This window comes from Equus caballus, chromosome 16 (genome assembly GCF_041296265.1).
Source record: "Equus caballus isolate H_3958 breed thoroughbred chromosome 16, TB-T2T, whole genome shotgun sequence".
Classification (NCBI taxonomy): Eukaryota; Metazoa; Chordata; class Mammalia; order Perissodactyla; family Equidae; genus Equus; species Equus caballus.
Genome location: NC_091699.1, coordinates 84,310,692 through 84,335,860, shown reverse-complemented (window position 1 = coordinate 84,335,860; position 25,169 = coordinate 84,310,692). Strand labels below are relative to the sequence as shown.

Here is a 25,169-nt window from a genome sequence, read left to right as displayed (position 1 = left end):
AGATCACGTTCCCTTATTACATGCTTGTATAGCACTCTGTATTTTTCACTCATAACACCAATCATCATTCACAAAGAACTGTGTGAAGATTTGATATCTATTTTCCCTATTATACTAAAATCTCCAAAAGGTCAGAGACAGGTCTGTGTAGCTACCACTGTATTCCCAAACCCAGTGCTATGCCTGGCAAATGACGGAAGCTCAAAGAACATTACATAAATAAATCCATACAAAGCCTATAATTTATACGTACAAATGAGTGGGCAGATAATGTGAGTTATGGGGTTTGGAAGAACCCAAGAGCTTGAGAAACTTAGTTTATATGGCATAGAAGGTTCACGCAGCGGATAAAGAATCTTATATCCAAAGCTGAACATAAATGTCAGCCCTTTGGTAATAGGAACCCACTAAAGAACTGAACCAGGGAAGCAGTGTGTCCAATGTGTTCTATGGAAAAATTAAAGTGGAGAACAGACTTGAACTGAGAGGCTAAGACACCAGGGGCAGTAAAAACTGCAAGGACACTGTGGTAATGCAGGCACAAAATGATAAGGTCCTGAATGAGAGGGTGGCCATGGGAACAGACAGATGTGAGAAACGTTAAGAATGAAGAGCCAACAGAACTTCAAGACTGATTAGATATAGGGTCACGAAAAGAGGGAAGAGTCAAGAGATGATTCAAGAGGTTTAACAGTGAGCGATCAGTGAAAGATAGCACCTTTAATAAAAATGGGAAGTCATGACTAAGTCCTTCTATTAAGAGAAGGAATGCGCTTTGTTGGAAGTGATGGGTAACATTAACACAATTAGATGGAGAAAAGTCAAGGCTGGCAAAGTAATGTGTACATTAAGTCACAGTTAAGGTTATAAGAGTAGATGAGATCTCTCAGAGGGGAGAAGGTATAAGGGGCCTTAAATGGAAATCCTTTAAAACCTTTTGATTTGCCTCTTGCTTGAATTATGTTTATCAAGCTATGGAGTCCTTCAGACTGCGAGCTCGCTGAGGGCATGTCTGATCTCATCTTCGCATTCCCTGAAGCATACATTACAGGGTGTTGTGCTACTGGGGCACAATAAGTAGCCTATTAAAGGAATCAATTATTTTCAAGATAACTTCTGATTAATATTTCCTGTTCCACTTGGACTTTGTATTTGGAAAAGTGGTGTTGTGAGTAGTACTTTGACAGGTACAGGCTTCACTTTAAATTAGCAGAATCAGTGAATTTAAGCAGTTTAAATCATTTATCCAAAGCTCTGGTTTCCCAAGGCTCTAGAACTGAAGAACTGACAGACCAGACTTTGGGACTGTGAAAACTTAAAAAAAAAAATGCAAGCCCCCAATGAGACTAAAGCTAAAACAAATCCCCACCAGAAGTAGGAAATACTTTAGTTTTTTGAACAAAATTAAACAGGAAATATTATTTACTGAGGGAGTAAGATAAATGAAAATTTCAATTGTATGCACTATACTAGTGGACAATGTACAGAAAGCAAAGAAGCTTCAGGTGAAACGAAGGATAAACTAGATAATTAAAGGGAACTGAGAACAGTCAACACATACTTTAAAAAAAAAAAACATAATGAGGGAAAAGTCACTGGCCTGCTCTCCCACCAAACTTTCCTGGGTACTACACTCAGAGGTGGAGTAATGGGGTAATCGGATTCAATACTTATGTCAACAGTATTTCCCCATTTGCAGTTTAGAATAAGAAAAAGGACTACTCGAGTGGATCAGGGGACAAGTTCGTTGACAGCCCCCCCCCCCCCCAAGTTAAATTATCAAGGTTGCAGTACGCCACAACGCTCTAACCCTGAGTCTTAAGGAATTGTCCTAGGTGCTTCCAGATAGGTGTGTTTGCGGAAGAAGCCAGGGAAGAGAAAAGAAACCAACTGAAGTCCGACTCCAGGAACCTGACAAGTCATTTATAATCCAACTGCCCTCTCAACATCAGTGACTCTCACAACAAGTCTAAAAGATCGTCACCCAGTCTTTGTCTGCTTGTTTCCAACAACAGTAAACAGATCATCGGTAAACTGACTATTCTCAGAGTTGGACAGCTCTAATTGGTAGCAAAACCCTTTGAAGTTCTCTCTCAGTAACTTTCACGCCTGGTCCTGGTTCTCTAAAGAGCAACACAGGGAAGGTGGAAGTCGTGCTTTTATTTTTTAAAATCTCTTAAAACAAACAACAAAAAACCTAGGTATTACTTGCCGGCACGTCAATACGTTCCCTCCTTTCAATAGTAGGAAAATCTGATCTTTTTTTTTTTCCCCCAACGTTTGACTCTCCTTTAAAGGAAAAAAGAAGGCCAGGCAGAGGTTCCTTTAGCCTCAGAGCTGCGACCTCCAGAGCCGAACGGAGAAAGGGGCTTAAATAGCTACACACACTCAGAGACGCTGCAGCTGATACGAAAGCCCCGCTGCCAAGAAGCAAGCAGCTCTCGCCAAGTCCAGCCCGTAGCCGGTGCTGGGACGCGACAGAAGCCGCACAGACCTGGCCCGGCCGCCGCGATGCCGTGGGGGCCGAAGACCCCGCAGCTCTTCTCGCCACAGCCGCGGGGGCCGAGCGGGCGCTGCCCCCAGGCCGGCGGCTGCCCTCCGCGGGCGCAGCGCTCGGCCGCGGAAAGCGGCAGCGCTCAGAGGAAGGCTCAGGGAAGCGCCCGGCGAGGCTCGAGCCGCGCCGCCGGGCCAGCTGCCCGGACGCCGTCCTGAGCCCCGGCAGCGGCGGCAGCGCCGGAGTTGGAGACGTCTCTGGCTCGGCCGGGATCCCGTCTATCCCGCCTGCCCACCCTCTCTCACACCCCGGCCCAAAGGTGAGCCGGGGGCCACCCCAAGGGGTGGGGCCCAGGAGGTACGCCGCGTTTGGGTGAGCGCTGCGGGCCGGACCCGAGCTCCCGGGCGGGCGGGCGGCTGCGGCGGGTCACTCACCGAGAGGACGCTCATTCGGATTGGGGTCTCCAACAGGCACGCCATCTTGAGCCTTCCCACCGGCCGCCGCCGGCGCCGGCGCGGGGGCCGACACTTTCGACAGCGAACTGTCGGGCCAACGACAGACACCTCTGCAGAAAGTCAGGCAGGGGGACGAGAACAGACCACGCTCTAGATACCGCTGAAGTACGGCCAGGGCCCGCAGGAGGGAGCAGAGGGAAACCGCGCCAGGGGCCTCCTTACGAATCGTCCTCTCAGAAACAGCAGCTACTCCCAGTCTGGATCAGAGGTGGGAGCGGGCAGCAGTTTCCGCATGCGCAGAGAAGATCTGTCGGCCCCACCTGCCGCTCGCGGTGGGCGGACCCACACGGGCCGGGTCTCGCTCCGACGCTGCTAGTTTCACCGATTGATTCATTGCAATTTATGAGTTAGCTTATTCATGTTCCGAAAAACGAGTATGTGGCGTCACATACATAATTTGAAGTTCACTTTCACATTCATTACCTCACGCCTTCTTTGCATCAAAGTCCTAGCGTCATTATCTCCATTTTACAGATGGAGAAACTAGCATCTCAGAACCAGGTCTTCTGCCGCCAATAAGAGCGTTTCACGATGCAACGCTGAAGTGTGACCTGCATCAGCATTATCTGCCCGACTCATTTATTCTGGTGTAGTGTTAAGAATAGATACTCAGGAGCCAGAAGGCTCCTTTAATTCTTGCTACTTCAGTTATGAGCTGTATTACTTCCGGCAAGTTACTTAACCTCCTTACGCTTCCGTTTTCTCTTCTGTAAAATAAGGGTCTTGAGGATGGAGAATGTAAAGCTGTTAGAACATTCCTGGAACGTAGACGGCGTTATATATGTGCTAGCGTTTCTCCAGCCTCTGAGTCAAGTAGAAAAAAATGGGGGCAAATATCTGAATAATTTACACTAAAACGCCCTGATAACTGAAGCCGTATAGAACTATGCTTCTAATTATATTTTCTGACTGATTAATTCAGTTTTCCCACTCCATTTGTATGTGTGTATGTGGACAAAACTGCCCCAACTTGGCTAGACAGCTTTCATTTTCTTGCTGCTCGCAACAAGTAAGTTTTCACAGGATTGTTGCAATGAGCCTATGACATTACTTATCTTCCTTCTGTTTCTACAGCCACTCCCTATTCAGGCTATTCCCTCTCCCCTGGACTACAGCAATAGCCTTCTGACTGATCTTGTAGCCTGTGGCCTCTCTTCACTTTGCTCCTCACTGCTTTCCTATCTTCCCCCTGTGCTTGGTTTCTAAATTTATTGTAGCACTAATCATCCTTCCTTATGGGTCTGTGTTCCCTAACAAACTGTTGAGTTTCTGGAAAGTAGGAATTTCATTTTAGGTTTTCCTTCTGTTATAACACACTTTCCCAAATTTCAGTAGTCCTCGTGCCACCCACACAATCTTTGCCAATCTGCACCCAGGTATTATTATTTACTCAATATTTTTCTTTAAAGCCAATTTCAACTCATTAGATAATTTTAGCCTCATCCTAAACCATAACACTGTAAAATCAAGTTTATTATGCTCCTTATTTTTATTCTAGTGCCTATTAACATAACTACAAAAAGTTAAATGTCCGTGCATGTATCACCTAAAATAGTGTCATGTACTGCGTACCAGAACAGAGCAGAGCAGAGCACTTACACGGAACATACAGAGATATCAATTGAATTTTCAGTTGACATTTGTATGATCTAGAGTTGTTATAGCTGCATTTGATCCGCACTTTGTCCGTTAGCTCAAGCAACCCAACCTCCAGGAAGCCCCTCCCCCAAGTATAGGTTAGGTGACCTCTGCCCCACATCTTCATGCATCACTCTGTCCTTGCCACTAACATAGCATCTCCAACAATATATTGTAATTTTTTTTGTAATTGTTTACTTGTTTGTCTCCCCATTATATACCTCAGGGCAAACCTAAGAATTTTATCTTCTAGGTCTTTTATCTCATTGCCTAGCATAGAATAGTCACTTAGTGAATGTTTGTTGAATGAATTTTTGGCTTAGTTTGGCTACCCCCAAAGGCAGATCCTGGGACAATGATTTGTGTGCAGGTAGTTTATTTGGACGATGTTTGCAAGAAACAGAACTGATGCATCAGGGAGAGTGAGAAAAGAAAGAAGAAAAAGTCAATATAGGGTCCATTATTGAAATCACTGCTTATTCCTTGAGGACCTTGTAGAAACATACAGAATGCCCCCCTGGATATCCATCTTGAGGTTGGAGCATTTAGCCACCTAAGTTGAGGGTTTGTATTTGTTGAGGGTTTCCCAGGGGGCTGTTAACTCTCCACCCTCCTGGATTGTTCTTGTGCATGGAACAGAGAGGGCTTCCTTAACCTGATGTAGAAAAGCAGAATCCATAGGCTCACTTTTGGGGTGGGATAAAGGAATACAGGCAGCAGGAATCTGAGCTTGCAGCAGAACCATCATTACAGCTGTGGCTGAAATTAGAGTGGGAGGGGCTGGGGAATGTGACTCAGGGCACCCAGCACCTCTGCTACCCAGGCTTTCCTGTTTTATTTCCAGAAGACTGACATGGCCATTTTACAGGAAGGAAGCATTGATCAGCAAACCCCTAAGCCTGGGGATCAAGGATCTCATTTCTAGTTCAAATTTTGCTGCTAAATAACCTTGGGTACCCTCCCAAATCTAAGTAATGAGTAGAAATTGAGAGGTAATAAGAAATTTTGATTCAGCCTCCACGGAACAGCAACAATAAAACTGTTAACTTTGGCGCTGTGTTAGGGAGAGGGAAGTACCCACTGACTCCCTGCAAACAGGAAAGAAATTTCTCTTCATCCTCCCTTGACTCTTATCTCAGAGGAGTATTAATTTCTGAAAAAATAATGACAACAAAGTGTGAGTTTAATAAAAGAAAAAGTAGAAATGCATAAATGCATAATAGAAACTGAGTAGCCAAAAAGAAATCTGAGAAGTATTTGTAAATATGTCAGTGGAATTGCCAGGATAGACAAACAAAGCTGTATTTTTGAAAGTTGAAACATACCTAGGTACAAAGAGGGAAGCTTAAAGTGTAGAAAGATGTAAACCAAGAACTGAACAGCCCCAAAAGGAATTTAGAAGAATCTTTAAAAATATTTGAAAACAAATGAGATTCTTTAAATAAAACATAAAGGGAAAATGGACTAATAATGGTGCAGAAGAGAGAGAGTTCAGTTCGACAGACACTAACTGCGGATTTACTTGGGCACACATCGTACAAGGGATTCAAAGCAGAATAAAGGTGTGGCTCCTGCCTTTAAGTAGACAGGAATAAAAGTGAGACTCTGAGAGGCTCAATAATTTGCTTAAGGTTGCTCAGGGAGTAAGAGGCTAAAACAATTTGCGCTCAGTCTTCCCTGTTTGAAAGTCCTTCTCAGAGCTCTCAGTCCTCTGGGACCTGACAGACTCTCCCACATGGGACTACTGAGCAGTCATTTAAGCAATCAGCCATTTAAGGAAAGTCTACGAGGGCAATGCGATGAAATAATGCATCATTAATTCATCAGGCATTTGGAGGGTGTAAAATAGGTATATGCATAAAGTGGAAGTAGTAAGATGTTGAAAAAGTCTTTTATTAGAAACTACAGTAAAAAAAGAAAATGCTCTTTGTATATCTCAATTACTGTTATGATGGAATCCTAACTTACAGATATAGAAGAAATGATGGAATTTGAAAGCCACCGCTTGACAACCATGTAAATTATAATTGTTTGGGGCAAGAATCATCAATGAGTGTTAAAACTAATGGATGAAAATATGATGAGAAACATGATATTTATGCAGTCTTAAAGCATCTCCCCACAAGTTACTAATGATAGTAGAAACTTGGTAGACATCACTTTATTCAAGTGATTATAGTTAATATCACCACGAATGGGATAATTAGATGCCACAATATGATGCACTGAGAAGCACACAACATCACTTCTGTAGTATTCTTGCCAAAAATGCAGGAGTATAATCATGAGGAAACATCAAACAAACCCTGAGAGACAGTCTACAAAATAACACACCTACATCTTTCTAAATTGTCACGAAAGACAAAGAAAAGCTGAAGAAGTGCCCTAGATTAAAGGAAACTAAAGTGACATGACAACTAAATGCAGTTTGTTATCTAGGATTGAATCTTGGACAAGGAAAAAAAAATTTCTCCCTCTTGCTACAAAGGACTACAGTGGGAAAGTTGGCAAAATTTGAACAAAATCTATTGATGAGGTGCCATTGTTATTGTCCTGCTTTTGATAATTGTACTGTTGTTATGAAGAGAATGCCCTTGTTCTTAGGAAATACACAGTGAAGAATTTAAATGTAAAAATTGAGTCACTGTGGATTAAGCAATTGTTTTTTCCTTTCCTTTTTTTTTAAAAAGATTGGCACCTGAGCTAACATCTGTTGCCAATCTTCTTTTTTTTTTCCTTCTCCCCAAAGCCCCCCACTACATAGTTGTATATTCTAGTTGTGAGTGCCTGTGGTTGTGCTATGTGGGACGCTGCCTCAGCATGGCCTGATGAGCGGTGCCATGTCCACGCCCAGGATCCAAACCGGTGAAACCCTGGGCCGCTGAAGCTGAGCCCACAAACTTAACCACTCGGTCACGGGGCCGGCCCCTGTTTTTTCTTTAATAGTGAAAAAGGAACTCGTTTAGAGAATAATAATAAAAAAAGAGGACCAAGAATTCTGGAAATTTATTCATTCAACAAAATATATATACTAAGTACCTACTATGTGCCAGGCACTGTGCCCAGGAGTGGTATTACAATTGTGAACCAGATAGATACATTCCGTGCTCTTGCAGAGTTTTCCAGAAAAGGGTGAAGACAGACAAGAGAACAAGTCATTAGAATGCAGGATGCTAAGTGACAGGGTATGGGGCTAAAGGAGCATCTAGGAGGGGAACCTCACCAGGACTGAAGTCATAGGAAGTCCTGCTGGTGGAGGTGGCACCCAAGCTCTGACCTGAAGTGTCGACAGGAATGGACCAGGCAAAGCCCTGTGTGCTACTCCACAAGAGCCTGGCTTGTCTGTAAACATTTGTCTAATTGAACAATTAAGGCACCATTTCTCTGTATTTTGATGTAAAACCCTGTCAGATCCTCCAAAATCAATCAATGCTAGGACAAGAGCCCCAATTATTTATAGGAAAAGAGACACAAGAAAATCAGAAGGTCTTCAGATGGATACCATCTTCTGGATTGCCTGGGTAATAACAAGAAACCACTCCCCCCCCGCCGCAACAATGGTGACCACGTTAGGCAGATGGGTTTGAAAATAGAGAAGTGAGGGCTGGCCCCGTGGCCGAGTGGTTAAGTTCGCGTGCTCCGCTGCAGGCGGCCCAGTGTTTCGTTGGTTCGAATCCTGGGCGCGGACATGGCACTGCTCATCAAACCACGCTGAGGCGGCGTCCCACATGCCACAACTAGAAGGACCCACAACGAAGAATATACAACTGTGTACTGGAGGGGCTTTGGGGAGAAAAAGGAAAAAATAAAATCTTTAAAAAAAAAAAAAAAAAAAAAAAAAGAAAATAGAGAAGTGAAGGTAAAAAGTTAGGCAAAGTAAATCCAAACTTTTCACCATTTGCAATACAGGAATGGAATCTGGAAGTCATCAAATCTATAAACAAGAGATGTTGCTTTTTTTTTTTCTGATGAAATCAGAAAGTCCAATGATATGTCTGACAAGTTTAAGATTCAGAGGCTAGAGACACGACACAACTCTTTTATCCTTCAGAACTCTTTTATGCCTCTGAGATGGTTGCCTCTCTTTGACTTAGTTTTACCTCCACAGACTGCTCTCTCCTTAAAGTTTCCCTGTGGTTAAGAGTGTGCTGCCATCAGGTGGTGTAGGTGCCCTAATGACCTAGTTCAATGATAAAATACAGATCGCAAGGATAGATGTTTTTCCTGATGTTTATAACATTTTATTTATAAACTGACTTGAAACTTGTTGCCCAGACATCTCCATAGCTCATTCCCTTATTTCATGAAGGTTTCTGCTCAATATGTCACCCTATCAACATGGTCTTCCAGCCACGGTATATGCACTAAGTACCTTTCCCCACCACACCCATTCCCATCCCCTTACTCTGCTCTCTTTTTAACTACCCATCTTTTAAACACAGTCCTTCCTTCCTGTGTCCTTTATTTTTATTCCCGAGCTAAATACCACCAATCCTCCTCTTTTTGCTGAGGAAGGCTGGCCCTGAGCTAACATCCATGTCCATCTTCCTCCACTTTATATGTGGGACGCCTACCACAGCATGGCTTGTCAAGAGGTGCCATGTCCGCCCCAGGGATCCGAACTGGCGAACTCAGGGCTGCCAAAGCAGAACGTGCACACTTAACCGCTGTGCCACCGGGCTGGACCCTCCCTGGAGTTCTTTTAGAGTTGAAAACATCTGCTTGTTGCCTTTTACTTGCATGACATCTTGGCTGGTACAACATCCAAGAAAACAAAACCCATTCTAGGTATTTTAAGCAAAAAGACTACAAAATTGTTGAAAGGACTAAAGATGCAAACAGGGAGAGAGTATTTTCCTTGAGATCAGGAACAACAGGAAGTTCACCACCACCAAAGGAGCCTGGGGTGCTGAGCTGCCACCCCCACTGCCAGAGTCCGAAGAGAAGAGAAACAGCTTTTACCTTTCTTTTACCTTCTAATCTCACACAGGTGTTTCTCATTCAGAAAACCTAATTCAGACCTCAGCTGGCAAGGGAGTCTAAGAAATGTAGTTTCTTGGTTTTTAGCCCCTGCAATACATGGATGGGCAGAAAATAAAGATCTATCTATATATTTTTTGAGAGTAAGTTGTAGAAATGATCCTTCTTTACCCCTAACTATTTCAGTGTATGTTTCCTAAAAACAAGGAATTCCCTTATCTAACCATAGTAAAATTATCAAAATCAGGAAATTAACACTGATACAATACTAATTTGCAGACCTTATTCGGATTTTGCCAATTGCCCTAACTATGTTTTTTATGGCACTACATTGCATTCATTTATCATGAATCTTCATTCTCCTTTAATTTTTAATCTTTCTCAGTCTGTTCTTGTATTTCATGACCATCATATTCTTTAAAAAAGACAGGCCAGTTATTTTTCAAAATCTTTCTCAATTTCAACTTGTCTGCTGTGCTGTTTTTCAAGATTAGATTCAGGTTATTCACTTTTGGCAGGCAGACCATGGAAGTAACGTATGTCATATCAGGAGGTACATGATGTGAATTTGTCCATTCCTAATGAGATTAACTTTGATTACTCTGTTAAACTGGTGTCTGCCAGGTTTCTCTGTTATAGTAAGTATATAGTAAGTATCTTTATAGTAAGTATATAGCAAGTATCTTTTGGAAAGATACTTTGAGAGTATATAAGTAGTCTCAAATAATAGATATATTGATGTAAGTCAGCAAAAGTGAGGCCATCTTGTTTCGATAAATGGCCCCAGCCCCTCCTCTGTGTGACTACTCACTGCTCTGCACACATGTACTCTAAAAAATTCACATGCTCTCCTAATTGATGGCCTCCTGATTACATATGTACTCCCCCAATAACTTGATAAATTAAAACTTTGTTCTATGAGTTTCTCTCCAGGAACAGGCTGACCACAGGCAGGAAACACACCTACAAGGTATTCCATCACAGCTGACAGAAGAATGGAACAATAAAAGACCCTGGAGTTGGTCATGACTGAAGGAAACCCCCTCCTTACTACCCATTTTCCCTATATAACTGCCTCAAGATTCTGTAATCCTTGAAGATGGGTTTTTGAGACATTAGTCACCTGTCTTCCGATTTGCTGGCTAATCTAAACTTCCTTTCTCGATCTCTAACTCATTGTGATTAACTGGCTCAGATCTCAGTGAGCAGAGCAAGCCCATTGCTCAGTACCACTGAGACTGTGTAACTATCTTATTAGTCTTCAATGTTTTACCCAATAGTTTTAGCATTTATTGAAGACTCTTGCTTGATACAATTATGATGATGATGGTGGTAAAATGGTAATTTCTAACTCCAACTTTCTTTCTATATTTATCAGTCGGCATTCTTGTGTAAATACGAGCTCTCTCTTTCCCCATTATTTATTTATTTATATCAGTATGGAATAATAGATTCCTACTTAATTCAATGGGCTATAATCTGTTACTATGATTATGCATTTTGATGCTGAAATTGTTTCAGAGTTGGCCAGTGGAAAAACCTTCACTTGGCATTCTTTTGATGTCCCAGATTCTTTGAGCACTTCCTAGCTTTCTGGCACAAAATGATCCAGGCTCATTTTGTACTTTCTCTGCCCTGGAATTAACCACTTCAATAAGCAGACTTGATTTCTTTTAGAGGAGGATAGTATTTAGAAAACAAGGTCTGGTCATACCTAACAAGTTTTGATTAACAGCTGCTCAGCCTCATCCCAGATTATGCTCTTTTTAGCATGTTTCCATAGTTGACACGTGGTTTCTTTTTTCATCTTGCTCATTATTGGGTGCCTTTATCTGAATACTATCTTTTCTCTGATAGAATCAGGGAAGTTCTTTCCCACTAGATCTGAGAGCTGTTTGTTTTCCCCATGGGACCACACACACACATTTTAAGAGCACCTACGTGTTCAGTGTGTGGCCCTTCATATTTGCAAAGAGAATTCTCTTCATTGTTCACACAATCCATTTGTCTCCAACAACCTTCCCATTTCTCCTCATTCAGAATGGGAAAGAAGGTGAGGCTTTCTATTTAGTTTGATTCTCTCTGGATTTGAGAAAGTCAGTGAGAATTCTCAAGTTTGTTGACTCACTAGTATGGCCTTGGGAAATGGGGTGTGGGCTGGGAATAGAGTTAGGAGCTAGCCATGACGCACTTGTTCATCTCTATTCATAATCTTCCATTTCCTTCTTTGACCACTAGTTTTTGAATGTAATGGCATTAAGCTATTGTTTCCTGTCAACCACAAAAGACGAAAATTCAAATTGACTGATATATTAAAATTTTGTTGTAAAATCTACATGGAAATCACAAAGAGATAGCTCTGCACACCTAAGAAAATGACTAAAATTTAACAGACAGATAATATCGAGGGTTGTTGAGCGTATGAAATAATAGGAATGCTCCTATGTTACTTAGAAAAGTGTAAATTAGCACAACCACTTTGGAAACTGACACTATCAATTAAAGCTAAGCATATACCTACTCTATTACCGAGAGATTCCATTCCTGGGCATAAGCCAAGGGAAGTAAGTGCTATGTCCACCAAAAGATTTTACAAGAATGTACATGGTGGTTTTATTCATAATAGTCCCTAATTAGAAATAATCCAAATGTCCGTCAACAGGAAAATAGATCAATAAACTGTAGTATGTTCACACAATGGAATGCCACACAGCACAATGAAACAGCATGGATGGATCTCACAGACATTAAGTGAAAGAAGCCAGACACAAAAGAGTACATAATATATACTGACATTTATATGAAGTTTAAAAACAACCAAAGCTGATCTATGGTGATAGAGCTTAGAACAATGCTTTTCTTTTGGGGTCAGGGGCTAGGGAGGAAGCACAAAGGAGTCTTTTGGAATGCTGGAAATATTTTATATCTTCATATGGGTGGTGGTTAGATGGGTGATTACAAATGTAAAAATGCATCAAAATGTGCACGTAAGATTTGATTTCTTCATGTTACTTTAAGTTAGACCTCAATTAAAAAAATTTTTTTAAAAGATTGGCACCTGAGCTAACTTCTGTTGCCAGTCTTCTTTTTTTTCCCTCTTCTTTTTCTCCCCAGGCCCCCCAGTGCATAGTTGTATATTCTAGTTTTCTAGTTGTAGGTCTTTCTGGTTGTGCTATGTGGGACACCGCCTTAGCATGGCTTGATGAGCGATGCCATGTCCACACCCAGAACCCTGGGCCATGGAAGCAGAGCACAAGAATTTAACCACTCAGCCAGGGGGCTGGCCCCTCAATTAAAATTTTTTACATGGAGGGAAAAAAAGATCCAGAGAAAGACAACTGCTGTAGATTAAAAATCAAGTGGAAAAAGTCAAATTTAGCAATGTTGTAAAAAGCATCTGTTCTTATATATTTCAAAAATCCAATGCAGAAGGAAAATAAAATATTAAAAAATAACTGAAAATTTAGATTTCCATCTTTTTCTACCCTCTTGATATCTATCTTCCTTGTAAATTTGAAAGGAATTGCCCATAAATCACTCTGGGTAAAATGTCTTTCAATGGATTTATGTCTTTGACAACTTTTTCTGTGTCTTCTTATTGTCATTGTTCCGTTCACATCTTCTGTTTCATTTCGAATTAATTTTGGTGTCTTTGCTCCTAGAATATTTTTTATCTAGTTTTTTAAAAAATGAGGAGAGATGGATTTATTATTCTCTGCATTATTTAGATTAGATTACTTTCCTTGATTAAATTATCCGGAGGTGTTTTATTTACTGGTTCGTTTCTGTCTCGGCCACTCATTCTTCAACCGTCATTTTGGTCCTTTTCCCTCAGGACGTTTTCGAGACATTCATCTACTTTCATTGAGCCTGCAGTCTAGTTATGCAAACAACCGTTTGGCAGGAAAATGAAGAGTTCCGGCCCCTTTAAAAAATATACCTGATAATTTTAGAAACTCTTCGGGGGGCATAGTTTTAAAAATCCTCAGTGAGTTTTAAAGCTGTATTTTAAAATTATTTTTATCTTGGGGTGTCTTTTAAAAAATCTTTTGTTTAATTTCTAACCCACTACCAGGCAATTATCTTTGCTGTGAGAGGTTCCTCCTAGGGAATTAGCCAATCGCACCTGCTCACTTGTTTAGCTTGGTTTAACTTTACCAAAACAAACTCCAATTCTTGGGGATTTTATTCACTGTTCTGGTTTTGATTTTTATCATTTGTCAGGCTGCGAGGACTCAGCCGTGAAAACAGGCAGAGCCCACGAGTCCATGGGAAAGCTCCCCGGAATCCTAGTGAATCCTTGCCCTTCCTGATCCCTCTCTCGCGAGACTTGGGAACCGGAAGTGAGTTATATTGCGGGAGTCTGAACGAGGCCGTGGCTCTGTTAATGTTGGCGGGAGCTGAGATCTGTCTGGTGTTCGCTGTCCGGCCTGGGCTGGCTCTGGTCTGGGGCTCGCGGGCAGCTCTCCCCGCCTCGGGCCGGCAGGATGCGGGTGGCCGTGGCCGGCTGCTGCCACGGCGAGCTGGACAAGATCTACGAGACGCTGGCGCTGGCGGAGCGGCGCGGCCCGGGGCAGATAGACCTTCTGCTGTGCTGCGGCGACTTCCAGGCTGTGCGCAACGAGGCCGACCTGCGCTGCATGGCCGTGCCGGCCAAGTACCGCCACATGCAGACCTTCTACAGGTGAGGGGCGCGGCCCGGGCCCCGGACCCGGCGGTGCGGAGAGAACCCGGACTAGGTTCGAATCCCCCCTGCCACGGACGAGCTGTCTCCCTTAGTTCCTGTCTTTGTTCAGCTTGTGTCTCTAGGAACTGACCCTTAGTAGATGTCACTTTCCTTCTTTCCACTCTTATCTGTTTCGGAAGAGATCGGAGCCTGAGGGGAAAACCTGGAGGAAGAAACTGACAGGTTAATCTGCCTTGTGCTTGATAGGTCTCTGGGACTAGTTCATTTCATGATCCAGGAGTTTTATTGGACGCCTGCCGTGTGCTAGTCCTGGTTCTAGAAGCTGAGGTTACATATAGCCGTGAACTCGACGAAGTTCTCGACCTCATTGAACGTACACTCTCTTGAAACTCAAGGTGGCAGCTCTTCATTCTTAAAGACAAGGATGGATCCTGGGCAATCCGTTTAGAAAGAGCTTTTTAACTTTTTAGGATGAGCTCGGATTTTGCCTGCGGACCTTATTTTGCTTTTCGGCTATGCCTTATTGTCTAGGCGCGCCTAATTGCTTTTCTCTCTTCCTAATTACTGTTATGCCAGCTGACAACTTTTCTTTTATGTTCTAGATATTATTCTGGAGAGAAAAAGGCCCCAGTTCTCACAATCTTCATTGGAGGAAACCATGAAGCCTCGAATCATTTGCAAGAGTTACCTTATGGTGGCTGGGTGGCGCCAAACATTTATTATTTAGGTATGTGTTCCTGGATGATTTCTTGGTTTGATGGGATGGAAGAGCCTGTCAGGATTTGTATACCAGTTGGGCAGGGTCTTGAGATGTATGATGTTTTTGTAATGTCTCTTCATTAGTTAATCATGAAAATGTAATTAAAATAGTTAATTTAGGTAATTACTCATGAAAATATGTCCATGGTTCATCTTGTGTTTTCAGCAAAAGTTAATATAACTGCAAAGACCTTGTACACTGTATTGCAATGCCTTTATTTTTTCCTACTCTTTTTATTAACTTAGAAAACAAAACTTAAATTTTTGTAATGGAAATTGTCAAACATACAGAAAAGTAGAGAATAGTATAATGAATCCCTAGACCTATGAAGTGTCTTCAACAAGTATTATTATTCTACCATCCCGACTTCAACTCACTCTCTCCTAAACTTTTTTGTGGAAGAAGGTGAATAATATTTTAAAGCAAATCCCTGTCTTCAGATTATTTTGCCTGTAAATACTTAAGTACATATTTTTAAGTGATGAGGATTTTTAAAAATACCACAATTGTAGTACCATTATTGTCTCTAACTAAAGTAACAGTAATTCCTTATTATCTGTTGCATAGTTCATGTTCAGGTTTCTCTGATTATTACAAAGATGTCTGTTTTACAAATGATTTGTTCACATGGGATCCAGACAAGGTCGACACATTTCATTTGATTGTCATGAATCTGAAGCCTATTAGACTATCACCATCCCCTTTCTTTCTTTTTTCCTCATTGTGTTTATTTGGTGAAGAAAATGGGAAAATTTGTCTTGTAGAATTTCTTGCATTCTGAATTTTGCTCATTGGAATTTCTTGTGTTATTTAACATGTTCCTTACATGCTCTGCATTTCTTATAATATACATTTAGATTTATAGACCTGATTAGATTTAGGTTGTATTTTAGGCCCTTTAAACTATACAGTCCCTTCATCTCTTTATTTAAGTGTATATTTTTTTCTAGAACGTTTTACAAGTTTTTCTTTCTTTTTTTCTTAAAGATTGGTAACAACTGTTGCCAATCTTCTTTATTTCTTTCTTCTTCTCCCCAAAGCCCCCCAGTACATAGTTGTATATTCTAGTTGTGAGTGCCTCTGGTTGTGCTATGTGGGACGCCGCCTCAGCATGGCTTGATGAGCCGTGCCATGTCTGTGCTCAGGATCTGAACTGGAGAAACCCTGGGCCTCCAAAGCAGAGTGTGCAAACTTAACCACTCGGCCACGGAGCCAGCCCCTACAAGTTTTCCTGATGATGAAATCATAACTTTAGAAATTTAATTTCTTTATGTCATTACTGATGGATCATCTTTTGACAACTGCAGTGTTGTGAAAAGATGAAATGGTCTGAAAATGATCAGTCAGAAATGAAATATAGAAACTGCAGATTCTTTATATCTTATGCTTCTTGACTTACAGATTTATGACACATAAATCCATCATAGGACATTTTCCCTTATGTGCCCCCTCCCCATATTCCATTAGGTACCAAATGATATCTCTTTCCCTCTTAATACACTCTGTCTCATTGGTTCCTTCCTTTTTGCTTAGTCTCTTGGCTGATCTGCTCCGAGGCCTTCCTCCCCTAGTCTACCTTAGATGTTGTTGGCATGTTACTATGTAAAAGAGTAACCTTCATCATGATAGTTAATTTTCAGATAATTTTAGGACTGCATGGAATTCCAGTCCTCTAAACTGCTCATTCAGTTAGTAAAGAGATGACTTTTGCCTGTAGTAATTTTATATAACTGTGTAATTTTTCAGGTTTGGCTGGTGTGGTAAAATACCGAGGCGTAAGAATTGGTGGAATCTCTGGTATTTTTAAATCTCATGACTATCGAAAAGGTATTGTTGTTCTGAGAATTGTTTTTAAACTTTAGAACTTGCGTGCCGCAGAGTCACTTAAAGCATAATATAAAATTTGACTTTTCGTTGGATTTTTTCTATGAAATATTTTATTCTTAATTTTTTATTGTAAAATATTTTATACCTATGAAAATACAGAGAACACTAGAGCTTGTTATCTGTGTATCCGCCATCTGGTTTTATGGAATTTTGCCATTTTTAGTTTTGATTTTTAAGAAATAAAACAGTGTAGATATAATGGAAGCTTAATGTTTATCTGTCCTGAATCCCAGTCCTCCCCTTTATCTCTCCCTTTCCTCACCACGAAATCACTGTTTTGAATTTGGTGTTTATCATTCACTTAATTATTTTATATCACTACCATGTATGTAAGAGCTTTGAACAACGTATTATGTAGCATGTCTTAAACTTCATATAAATGTATCATTTTGCCTGTATCTTTCTGCAACTTGCTTCTTTGTTTAACATGTTTTTGAAATCCGAGTTGATACTTGTACCTCTAATCTATTCATTTAAATTTGTGAATAGTATTTTATTGTATAAGTATACCACACTGTACTTATTCATTCCAGTATAGCTGAATGAATTATACCTTGATTTTCAAGTTAAAGGAATAGCTTGGATTAACATTGATTTCAAAATTTCATAAATTAAATTGGCAGCTAAAACTTATATCCTCAATGTAACTCTTAAGTCAGGGGTCTGTCCCCTGCTGCCCCGCTCCCCGTGATTCTAGACTGTTGGCGTGGGGAGCAAAAATAGGCTGTGTCCTACATGACAGACGTGGGCACAAATGAAACCACTCTTTGTGGGACAGTTGGTAATATCTGTGGATACTATCAAGATACTCGGACCCAGGAGTTCTGCTTCCAGGAATTTACAAGTGCAAAATGATATATACAACTTTATTTATTTCAGCCTTGTTTGTAATAGCAAAAAGTAGGAACTAGTTAAAGATATCATGATATGACTATACAATGAAATCCTTTGAAGCCGTTAAAAAAGAGAAAAAAAGAAAAAAGAGGAAGCTCTATGTGTAACTAATATGAAAAGAACTCCACAGTAAGTTAAGTGAAAAAAAAAGACAGGACATATATGAAGTATACTGCCATTTGTGTAAAAAAAGAGAGGATAAAGAAATACGTGTTTTGTGTGCATAGCTGTATCCCTGGAATCAAATACTGAAGCCTGGTTAATGGCGGTTGCCCCTAGGCAAGGTCCTGAGGGCTGGGGGACAGGAGTAGGAGGACTCCCTTCCTTTACTGAGTTGAATTTATATACCATTGTAAGTACACAATTCAGAGATTTTAGTAAACTTGTAGAGTTATGCACCCTTTCCCACCATTCAAATTTAGGACATTTCTGTCACCCTTGAAAGTTTTATGCCTATTTGCAGTTAACGCCTGCTCCCCGCCAGCCCTGGGCGTCCACTGGTCTACTTGACAGGAGGAACACTTGTTACTCTGTACCTTTCTGATGGTATCTTTTAAGTTTTAAACCAAGTGAATAAATAATGTACTCCAAATTAAATGTAATTTATTTTTAAAAAGCATAAGTCCCCCAATTATTTAGATTTATAGGTTGTGATCACTTATTAGTAGAAAATACCAGCATATTCATAGCAGTGTTTTTTAATAAAATTTTTAATAACCAAAAGCATTGCTGACAAACATTGGTCTTGGAGAAGTGTGTGTATGTATTTGTATTTGCAGTATTTAAGAGTTGAATATAGCTTATTTCTCTTCTTCAATTCAAGGTCATTTTGAGTGCCCCCCTTATACTCCAGCTACAATAAGGAGTATATATCATGTGAGAAATATTGAAGTCTATAAATTAAAACAGGTATGTAAAAAGTACATTACAGCACACTGGAGAAAAGTTTTAAGTAATTCTATACCAAAATGATCAAGAGCTTAATTCAGTATTTCTGAAATTTGGATCTCAAGTTGGTTTTAGGAAGTTTGTAGATGAATTTTTCTTTATTTTAATGGTTGTAAATTTATTTCAGTAAGTAATGATAAAATAAAACATTTAATCCATGATTTCAGATATTATTATTTAGGGTAAAGTTAAAGAATATATACTGGAATAAAGTGATACTTTAAAGAAAATATTAAAATATTTTAAATAATGGTAATTAAGTAGAAAATAAACAACGGTAATGATGGTGGAGGATATGGGAAAATTGTGAAGGTGGTATTGAAAACACTGGCTTAATTGGAGAGTGGATGAAATTAGGTTTTGGTTTGAGAGCCCACCACTCATGCTTGACACTCGGCTAAGCAATTTTCACACACGATAATTCATAGAATCGCCACTCAGATTCTGTGGGGTAAGTATTACTCTAACTTCATCACATTAAAGATGAGAGGCCAAGGCTCAGGTAGGTCAGTAACCTGCCCTGGACTTCCCAGGTAGTTGATTGTAGAGCCTGCCTGCCTGGACCCAGGCCCTTCCCACTGTGCTGTACAGCCTCTCCAGGAGCATCAGGATGCTCTTGGGCATTTCTTTCGTGCCTTATTCATAAGAGTTCCTTACCTGGAAGGCTTTTTCCCTCTCGCCCGTCAAAGTCTTACCCAGCTTACATACCAGCTTCCTCCTCTGAAGACCCAGTTTAGAGTCCACTTCCCAACCAGTATTCTAGTTTAAAGTCATAACTCTTCTCTGAATTTGCCTTGCACCTATTGCCCATACCAGTTATTCAGTGGTTAGTCGTATCTATCTTCTGTTTTCTATTGTTTTGAACAGTTATTTTATTTTGCTGTAGTTTTCCAAGTATTTGTTCCAGATTACTTAAAGGTGCTGAGGATGACCAAAGTATGGAGTATATTTTGTGTCCTCTCCATGAGGACACCCGTCACTTTAAATACCTCTGATATAATTTATGTAGTAAACAGAAGGTTTTTTGGTGTATACTGTATGAGTCCATTAGGAAAAAAAATGGAATATATCTTTGAGTTTACTGTGTTAATCACGTTAGAAGTCTCACGAAATCTGGTGTCTTTGGATCTTAAAATAGTAGTTTCTTTACCAAAAGGGAAGAGAACAATGGTTATTATATATATTAGAAACCCAGTGCCAAAGACCGTACCTGACTGACAGTCTTAATCAAAATGTTTCTCTGTGCACCTGCCTTGCCACAGAAAACAAGGATGATTTGTGAGGCAGAGAGAAAGCAGTTTCTCTTTGCCTAGGTGAGTGAGTAGCTTGGTATTTCTGTGACTTCCTTAAATAAAGTGTTCTTAGAGTGAATTACACAGAAATCTAGAGACCTCAATGGGTAAATGGTTGTGTGGTGGTGGAGAGAAGGGAGGGGATTGCTTTCGGTTAATCTGTTTTAGGAGTTTTCTTTCTTTTCTTTCTCCATTAAAGCTGAAGCAGCCTATGGACATATTCTTATCTCATGATTGGCCAAGAAGTATATATCATTATGGAAATAAGAAGCAACTTCTTAAGACTAAATCTTTTTTCCGACAAGAAGTGGAAAATAACACATTAGGAAGTCCTGCAGCCTCAGAACTTTTAGAGCACTTAAAACCTGCTTATTGGTTTTCTGCACACCTTCATGTGAAATTTGCAGCCTTGATGCAGCATCAGGTAGAAAACAAAATATTTGTTCTTCGCTTAACACTTACTGAACATCTGTGGGCTAGGCAATGTTGGCAGAGTTGTAAAGTTAGAGAAAGAAACCAAAGATAACTTTCCATTTTTGAGTGGCTCAATATCCAATGCAGGGAAAGGACAAGCAATCAATTATAAAATAATGCAATAAGTTTGTGATAAAAAGTGGTAGGATACCGTGGGAGCGCGTAAGCCAGACTATGGTGAGATGGGGATGTGGACAGGGAGAAGAAGCGATAGAGAATGTTTTCCAAAGGAATTGATGGTGCCAGGAAGAAGTGGATTATAAGGGTAATCTAGGTGGAAGGACCACTGTGTGCAAAGGCTGGAGGTCTGGGAGCGTGTTGTGTTTGGGGAACTGCAGCTAGTCCTGTGGCTGAGGCGTGGGGAACGGTGAAGCTGGAACAAGATCATACTGCCTTCTGCGCCACGCTCTGGGGTTTGGGTTTTAACCAGAATGTGATGGGGAAGTTGGAGAGTGATGAAATTGGATTTTCCTTTTAGAAAGGTTAGGTTGGCAGCAGTTTCGTGTGTGGACTGGAGTCATGTAGAAATGGGAGGTAGAGGAGGCTGTTTGAGCAAAAGATGAGGTTCTAACTAAGGGAAAGAGGGAACACAGAACAAAGCAGGTTCTAGGGAGATTTTGGGAGCAGGATCATCAGGATTTGGTGACAGAGGGAGGAGAGTGTCTAGGATGACGCCCAGAGTTTTCCTTGTAACTGCATGGATGATGGTGCTTGATGGAAGGTAGAGAATAAATGTATATTTATAATTAGGCTTTTATGGAAATACGCAGTTCTTCCTTTCACTTCTGATTCTGACTGACCTCTTACTTTCCCATAAAGCATTCCAAAGGGAGAACGTTCAGAAAATGCTGGGTTAACAAAGTTAGAGATTTTTTCCCAGAGGCTTCTGTAGAATTTCTGAGAGTCTTTAATGTGCTGAAGGGCAGCGCCTCCCTCCAAGAGTGGGATGTGGTGTGCAGTGCCTCCCAAACTTACTTGACCGAACAGTCTTCTGTGGTAGAGGTACGCTGGAACGATGGTCCTCAAACACGGTTTGCAAGGTTCCGTGTGAAAACATTCCTGCAGGCCCTTTCTGTTGTGGCCTTGTTCTCACTCCCCAGTTGCACTGGGAGAAGGAGGTGAAGCTACTCTCTTCCTTTTCCTCTGGGCCACTGCTGAAGTGCAAGTCGTCTGTTTGTATCAGTCCCCTTTTCCGCAGCTGTGTTACTCTCTTCTGTCTCTTGGGGCCTATTGTGCTCTTGGATTTTATTGAAACATCTGATTCGCTACTTTTCTCCCAGTCCATCTTCTGCTGTCAACCTCAGGGGCCTGTACTTCTGCATTGATGATATATTTGCTCCCCTTTTTTTGGCTCCTCAACCTCCTCTGACTTTGCTCGTGTTCTCTTTCAGCCCTTCAGCAACACCAAAGATCACCTTTCCTCAGATCTTGGCCCTGTTGCCAAGATCTGCCTGTAATCTCTGTGCCTCCATCTCTCCTGGTACCTCACCCGCACTGAACTGGTACCTGGTCCTCAGCAGGACGTCCCATAGCTTGCTTCCTTGTCTTTTTTCCTCCATGTGCTGTACTGTTTTCAGCGAGTCACATTTTTACTGCTTCCAGTGTGACTTTCATGTTTGTGACACCCTTCACCCCAGTGAATTTCTTTCTGCCAATTCACTTTTTAAAAAATAGCTTTATTGGTGTATAAGTTACATAAAATTCATCCGTTTAAGTGTACAATTCAGTGATTTTCAGTAAATTTCCAGAGTTGTCAAGCATCACATAATCCATTTTTAGAACGTTTCCATCACCCCACAAGATCCTTTGTGTGGGTTTGTTGTCAACGCTTGTTCCCACCCTCAGCTCAAGGCAACTACTCGTCTGCTTCGTGTCTCCATGGACTTGCCTTTTCTGAACACGTCATATAAATGGAATCATAAAACATAGTCTTTGGCATCTGGTTTCTTTCATTTTCTTGTTTTTGAGGTTCATTCATGTTGTAGCATGTATCAGCATTTCTTTCATTTTTATTGTTGAATAGTATTTCATTCTCTGGATATAGTGCATCTACGTTTGGTGCTGTATCTAAGAAATCTTTGCCTAACCCAAGGTTATGAAGATTTTCTTCTATAATTTCTTCCAAAAGTTGTCTAATTTTAGCTCTGCCAACTTACTTGAGAACTATTTAGGACTTTTAAGCTCTTCTGTTATCTTTAATCCTTGTGTTTTATGCTAGGATTCATGTGTGCTATATGCTTTGATTTAGTGATCATTGTTAGTTTCTGCTTTGACTTTTGTAAGGAAATTGAAGCCCAGAGAGTTTAAGTGCCTTGCCCGTCATTGCACAAGTGGTTATAGAACTAACTTGTTTTGGAAAAGTAACAGTTGTCCCTTTGACACACAACTTAGGGGTATGTGTAACAAAGATCACTTCCATCCTATTCAGTGTATGAATTAACTGTGATGTTTTAACATTCTTTCTTAAATCATGGTTCATATTGTCTAGGCCAAGGATAAAGGACAGACTGGCAAAAAAACCAAATTTTTAGCCTTGGACAAATGTCTACCACATAGAGACTTTCTTCAGGTAAAAAGAAAACGAAATAACTTTGCAATGTAGTTTTACTCTTCCAATGATTAAAAACAATTATTAATTTTCCTTTCCTAAATTATTAATTTGTGCTTTTTGTAATTTATGTATTCTGAGAACTCTTTGAGAATATTTAAGTTACATTAATGTTTTTAGGCTACTAAATTAAATTCCTTTTAAATTTTATTGTTATATTGAAATTCTTAGAATATTAAAAGTAGATATGTATTTCTTAAAATGCCCAATTTCTTCTGTAGGTAATAGAGATAGAGCACGACCCAAGTGCTCCTGATTACTTGGAGTATGATATTGAATGGCTCACTATTCTCAGGGCTACCAACGATCTTATTAATGTGACTGGGCGCCTGTGGAATATGCCTGAAAATAATGGCCTGCATACAAGGTAAGTCTGACCTTATTTAGGACTTGTCCCCCCATTGCATGCAGTTTTTGTTCCCCCCACTTTTTAAAAAGTTTTGTATCAAAAGAATTAGTGTTAAATGAGTGTAAGAACAATTCAAGATCTATAAGAAAATGGACCGTTGAGCACCAACCCAAATAAGTGTATACATAAATAAGTGTGCCTAAAACTATAACATGGTGGAGATTTGGTTCACACATTAAAATAGTTTATACTTGTTTTAGGGTGTGAGTTAAGGACAGCTTTTTCTAAGAATTTTTTTTATTTCAAAGTGGTCCTTTACTAAATTAACTATTATTTTACTAAATGGAATTTTGATGTATGGTCTATTTTTTATCCTTGTCCCTGAAGTCCATAGTTAGATTTCATCATTTGTTGTCTGAGGCTGATAAAATATAAAAGGCTGGTGTTTTCGACTTTTATAGGTGGGATTATACTGCCACAGAAGAAGCTATGAACCAAGTGTTGGAAAAACTGAATCATGACCTCAAAGTTCCATGTAACTTTAGTGTGACGGCTGCTTGTTATGACCCAAGCAAGCCACAGACACAAGTGCAGTTGGTTCATAGAATCAATCCTCAGACTACTGAATTTTGTGCCCAACTTGGCATCACTGACATTAATGTCAGGCTTCAGAAGGCTAAGGAAGAACAGCAGTTGTGTGGTGAATACGAAGAGCAGGATGACGTGGAGAGTAATAACTCTGGAGAAGACCCTAGTGAATACAACACAGACACGTCTGCCCTGTCCTCTATTAATCCAGATGAGATAATGTTGGATGAAGAAGAGGAAGATGAAGACAGTCTTGTAAGTGCACATAGTGACATGAATACACCATCTGTGGAACCTTCTTCTGATCAAGCTTCTGACTTTTCTGGAAGCTTCTCTGATGTCAGGATCTTGCCAGGTTCCATGGCTGTATCTTCTGATGATACGTTGGGTTCCCCACTTGGCAGAGAGGGGAAACCTGGTGAGGCTGTGGACTCAGGAGATGGAAAGGACTTACCAGAGGTGACACTGAAGAGGCTGAGTGATGAACATGAACCTGAACCAAGAAAGAAAATTAAGAGGAGGAATCAAGCCATCTATGCTGCAGTGGATGATGATGACGCAGCATGAGGCAGTTTCCTTGTCTTTGTATGTAGATATGTGATTTTTAAGACTATATTTTTTACAGTTAGATTTTTGACTCAAGACTTACCTTTGTAATAATGAAGTTACATAAGAGAATTTTAGTTAGGTATGGACTTTGTCTTTAGGCCTTTGTATGTTTCAGGTGTGAACATATTAAAATTTCATATAGTTACTTGATTGAGTACCTTTTTTGGGAAGACATATTACTTTCATTTTTTCAGCAAACATTGAACACCTACTTTGTGCCAGGCACTTTTCTATAAGGTGGCACTGTAAAGATGAGTAAGACAGGGATTTTTGCCTTTGGGGAGTTACTACTACTGTAAATATTTTGGTGAATAAAATATGGTATATTTATATTTGTTTTAAAAAGTTAAGTCATTATTGTATATATAATTATGTATGTGTTCTTTACATTCATTATAAATACTTTTCACAGTCAGCTCTTAATGTCTGTCAAACATAATTGAAAT

General features: G+C 40.4%; 2 protein-coding genes across 11 annotated transcripts in view; one reads left to right on the top strand and one right to left on the bottom strand.

The window, feature by feature from the left end:
• ARMC8 (armadillo repeat containing 8) overlaps positions 1–3,209 on the bottom strand; it is a 92,804-nt gene extending 89,595 nt beyond the window's left edge. For 5 of the 10 annotated variants that reach the window (XM_070238195.1, XM_070238198.1, XM_005600950.4 and 2 more), the window contains exon 1: positions 2,929–3,062. Coding sequence is in view for 4 of the 10 variants with exons in the window: in XM_005600950.4 (XP_005601007.1) it covers positions 2,929–2,973 (45 nt within the window). In the remaining 6 variants the exon portion in view is untranslated. Of the gene's footprint in view, positions 1–2,928 lie in introns of all 10 variants that reach the window. The other 5 variants (XM_003363168.5, XM_003363167.5, XM_070238196.1 and 2 more) reach the window with 3 other exon arrangements.
• DBR1 (debranching RNA lariats 1) lies at positions 3,088–25,053 on the top strand. Its single transcript, XM_001499235.6, has 9 exons — positions 3,088–3,217; positions 13,852–14,311; positions 14,917–15,041; positions 16,821–16,901; positions 18,679–18,764; positions 20,295–20,519; positions 23,058–23,138; positions 23,399–23,544; positions 23,988–25,053. The coding sequence occupies exons 2-9, from the start codon at positions 14,115–14,117 to the stop codon at positions 24,679–24,681; spliced, it is 1,635 nt and encodes a 544-aa protein (XP_001499285.2). The 5' UTR covers positions 3,088–3,217; positions 13,852–14,114; the 3' UTR covers positions 24,682–25,053.
• Positions 25,054–25,169: the final 116 nt, after the last annotated feature.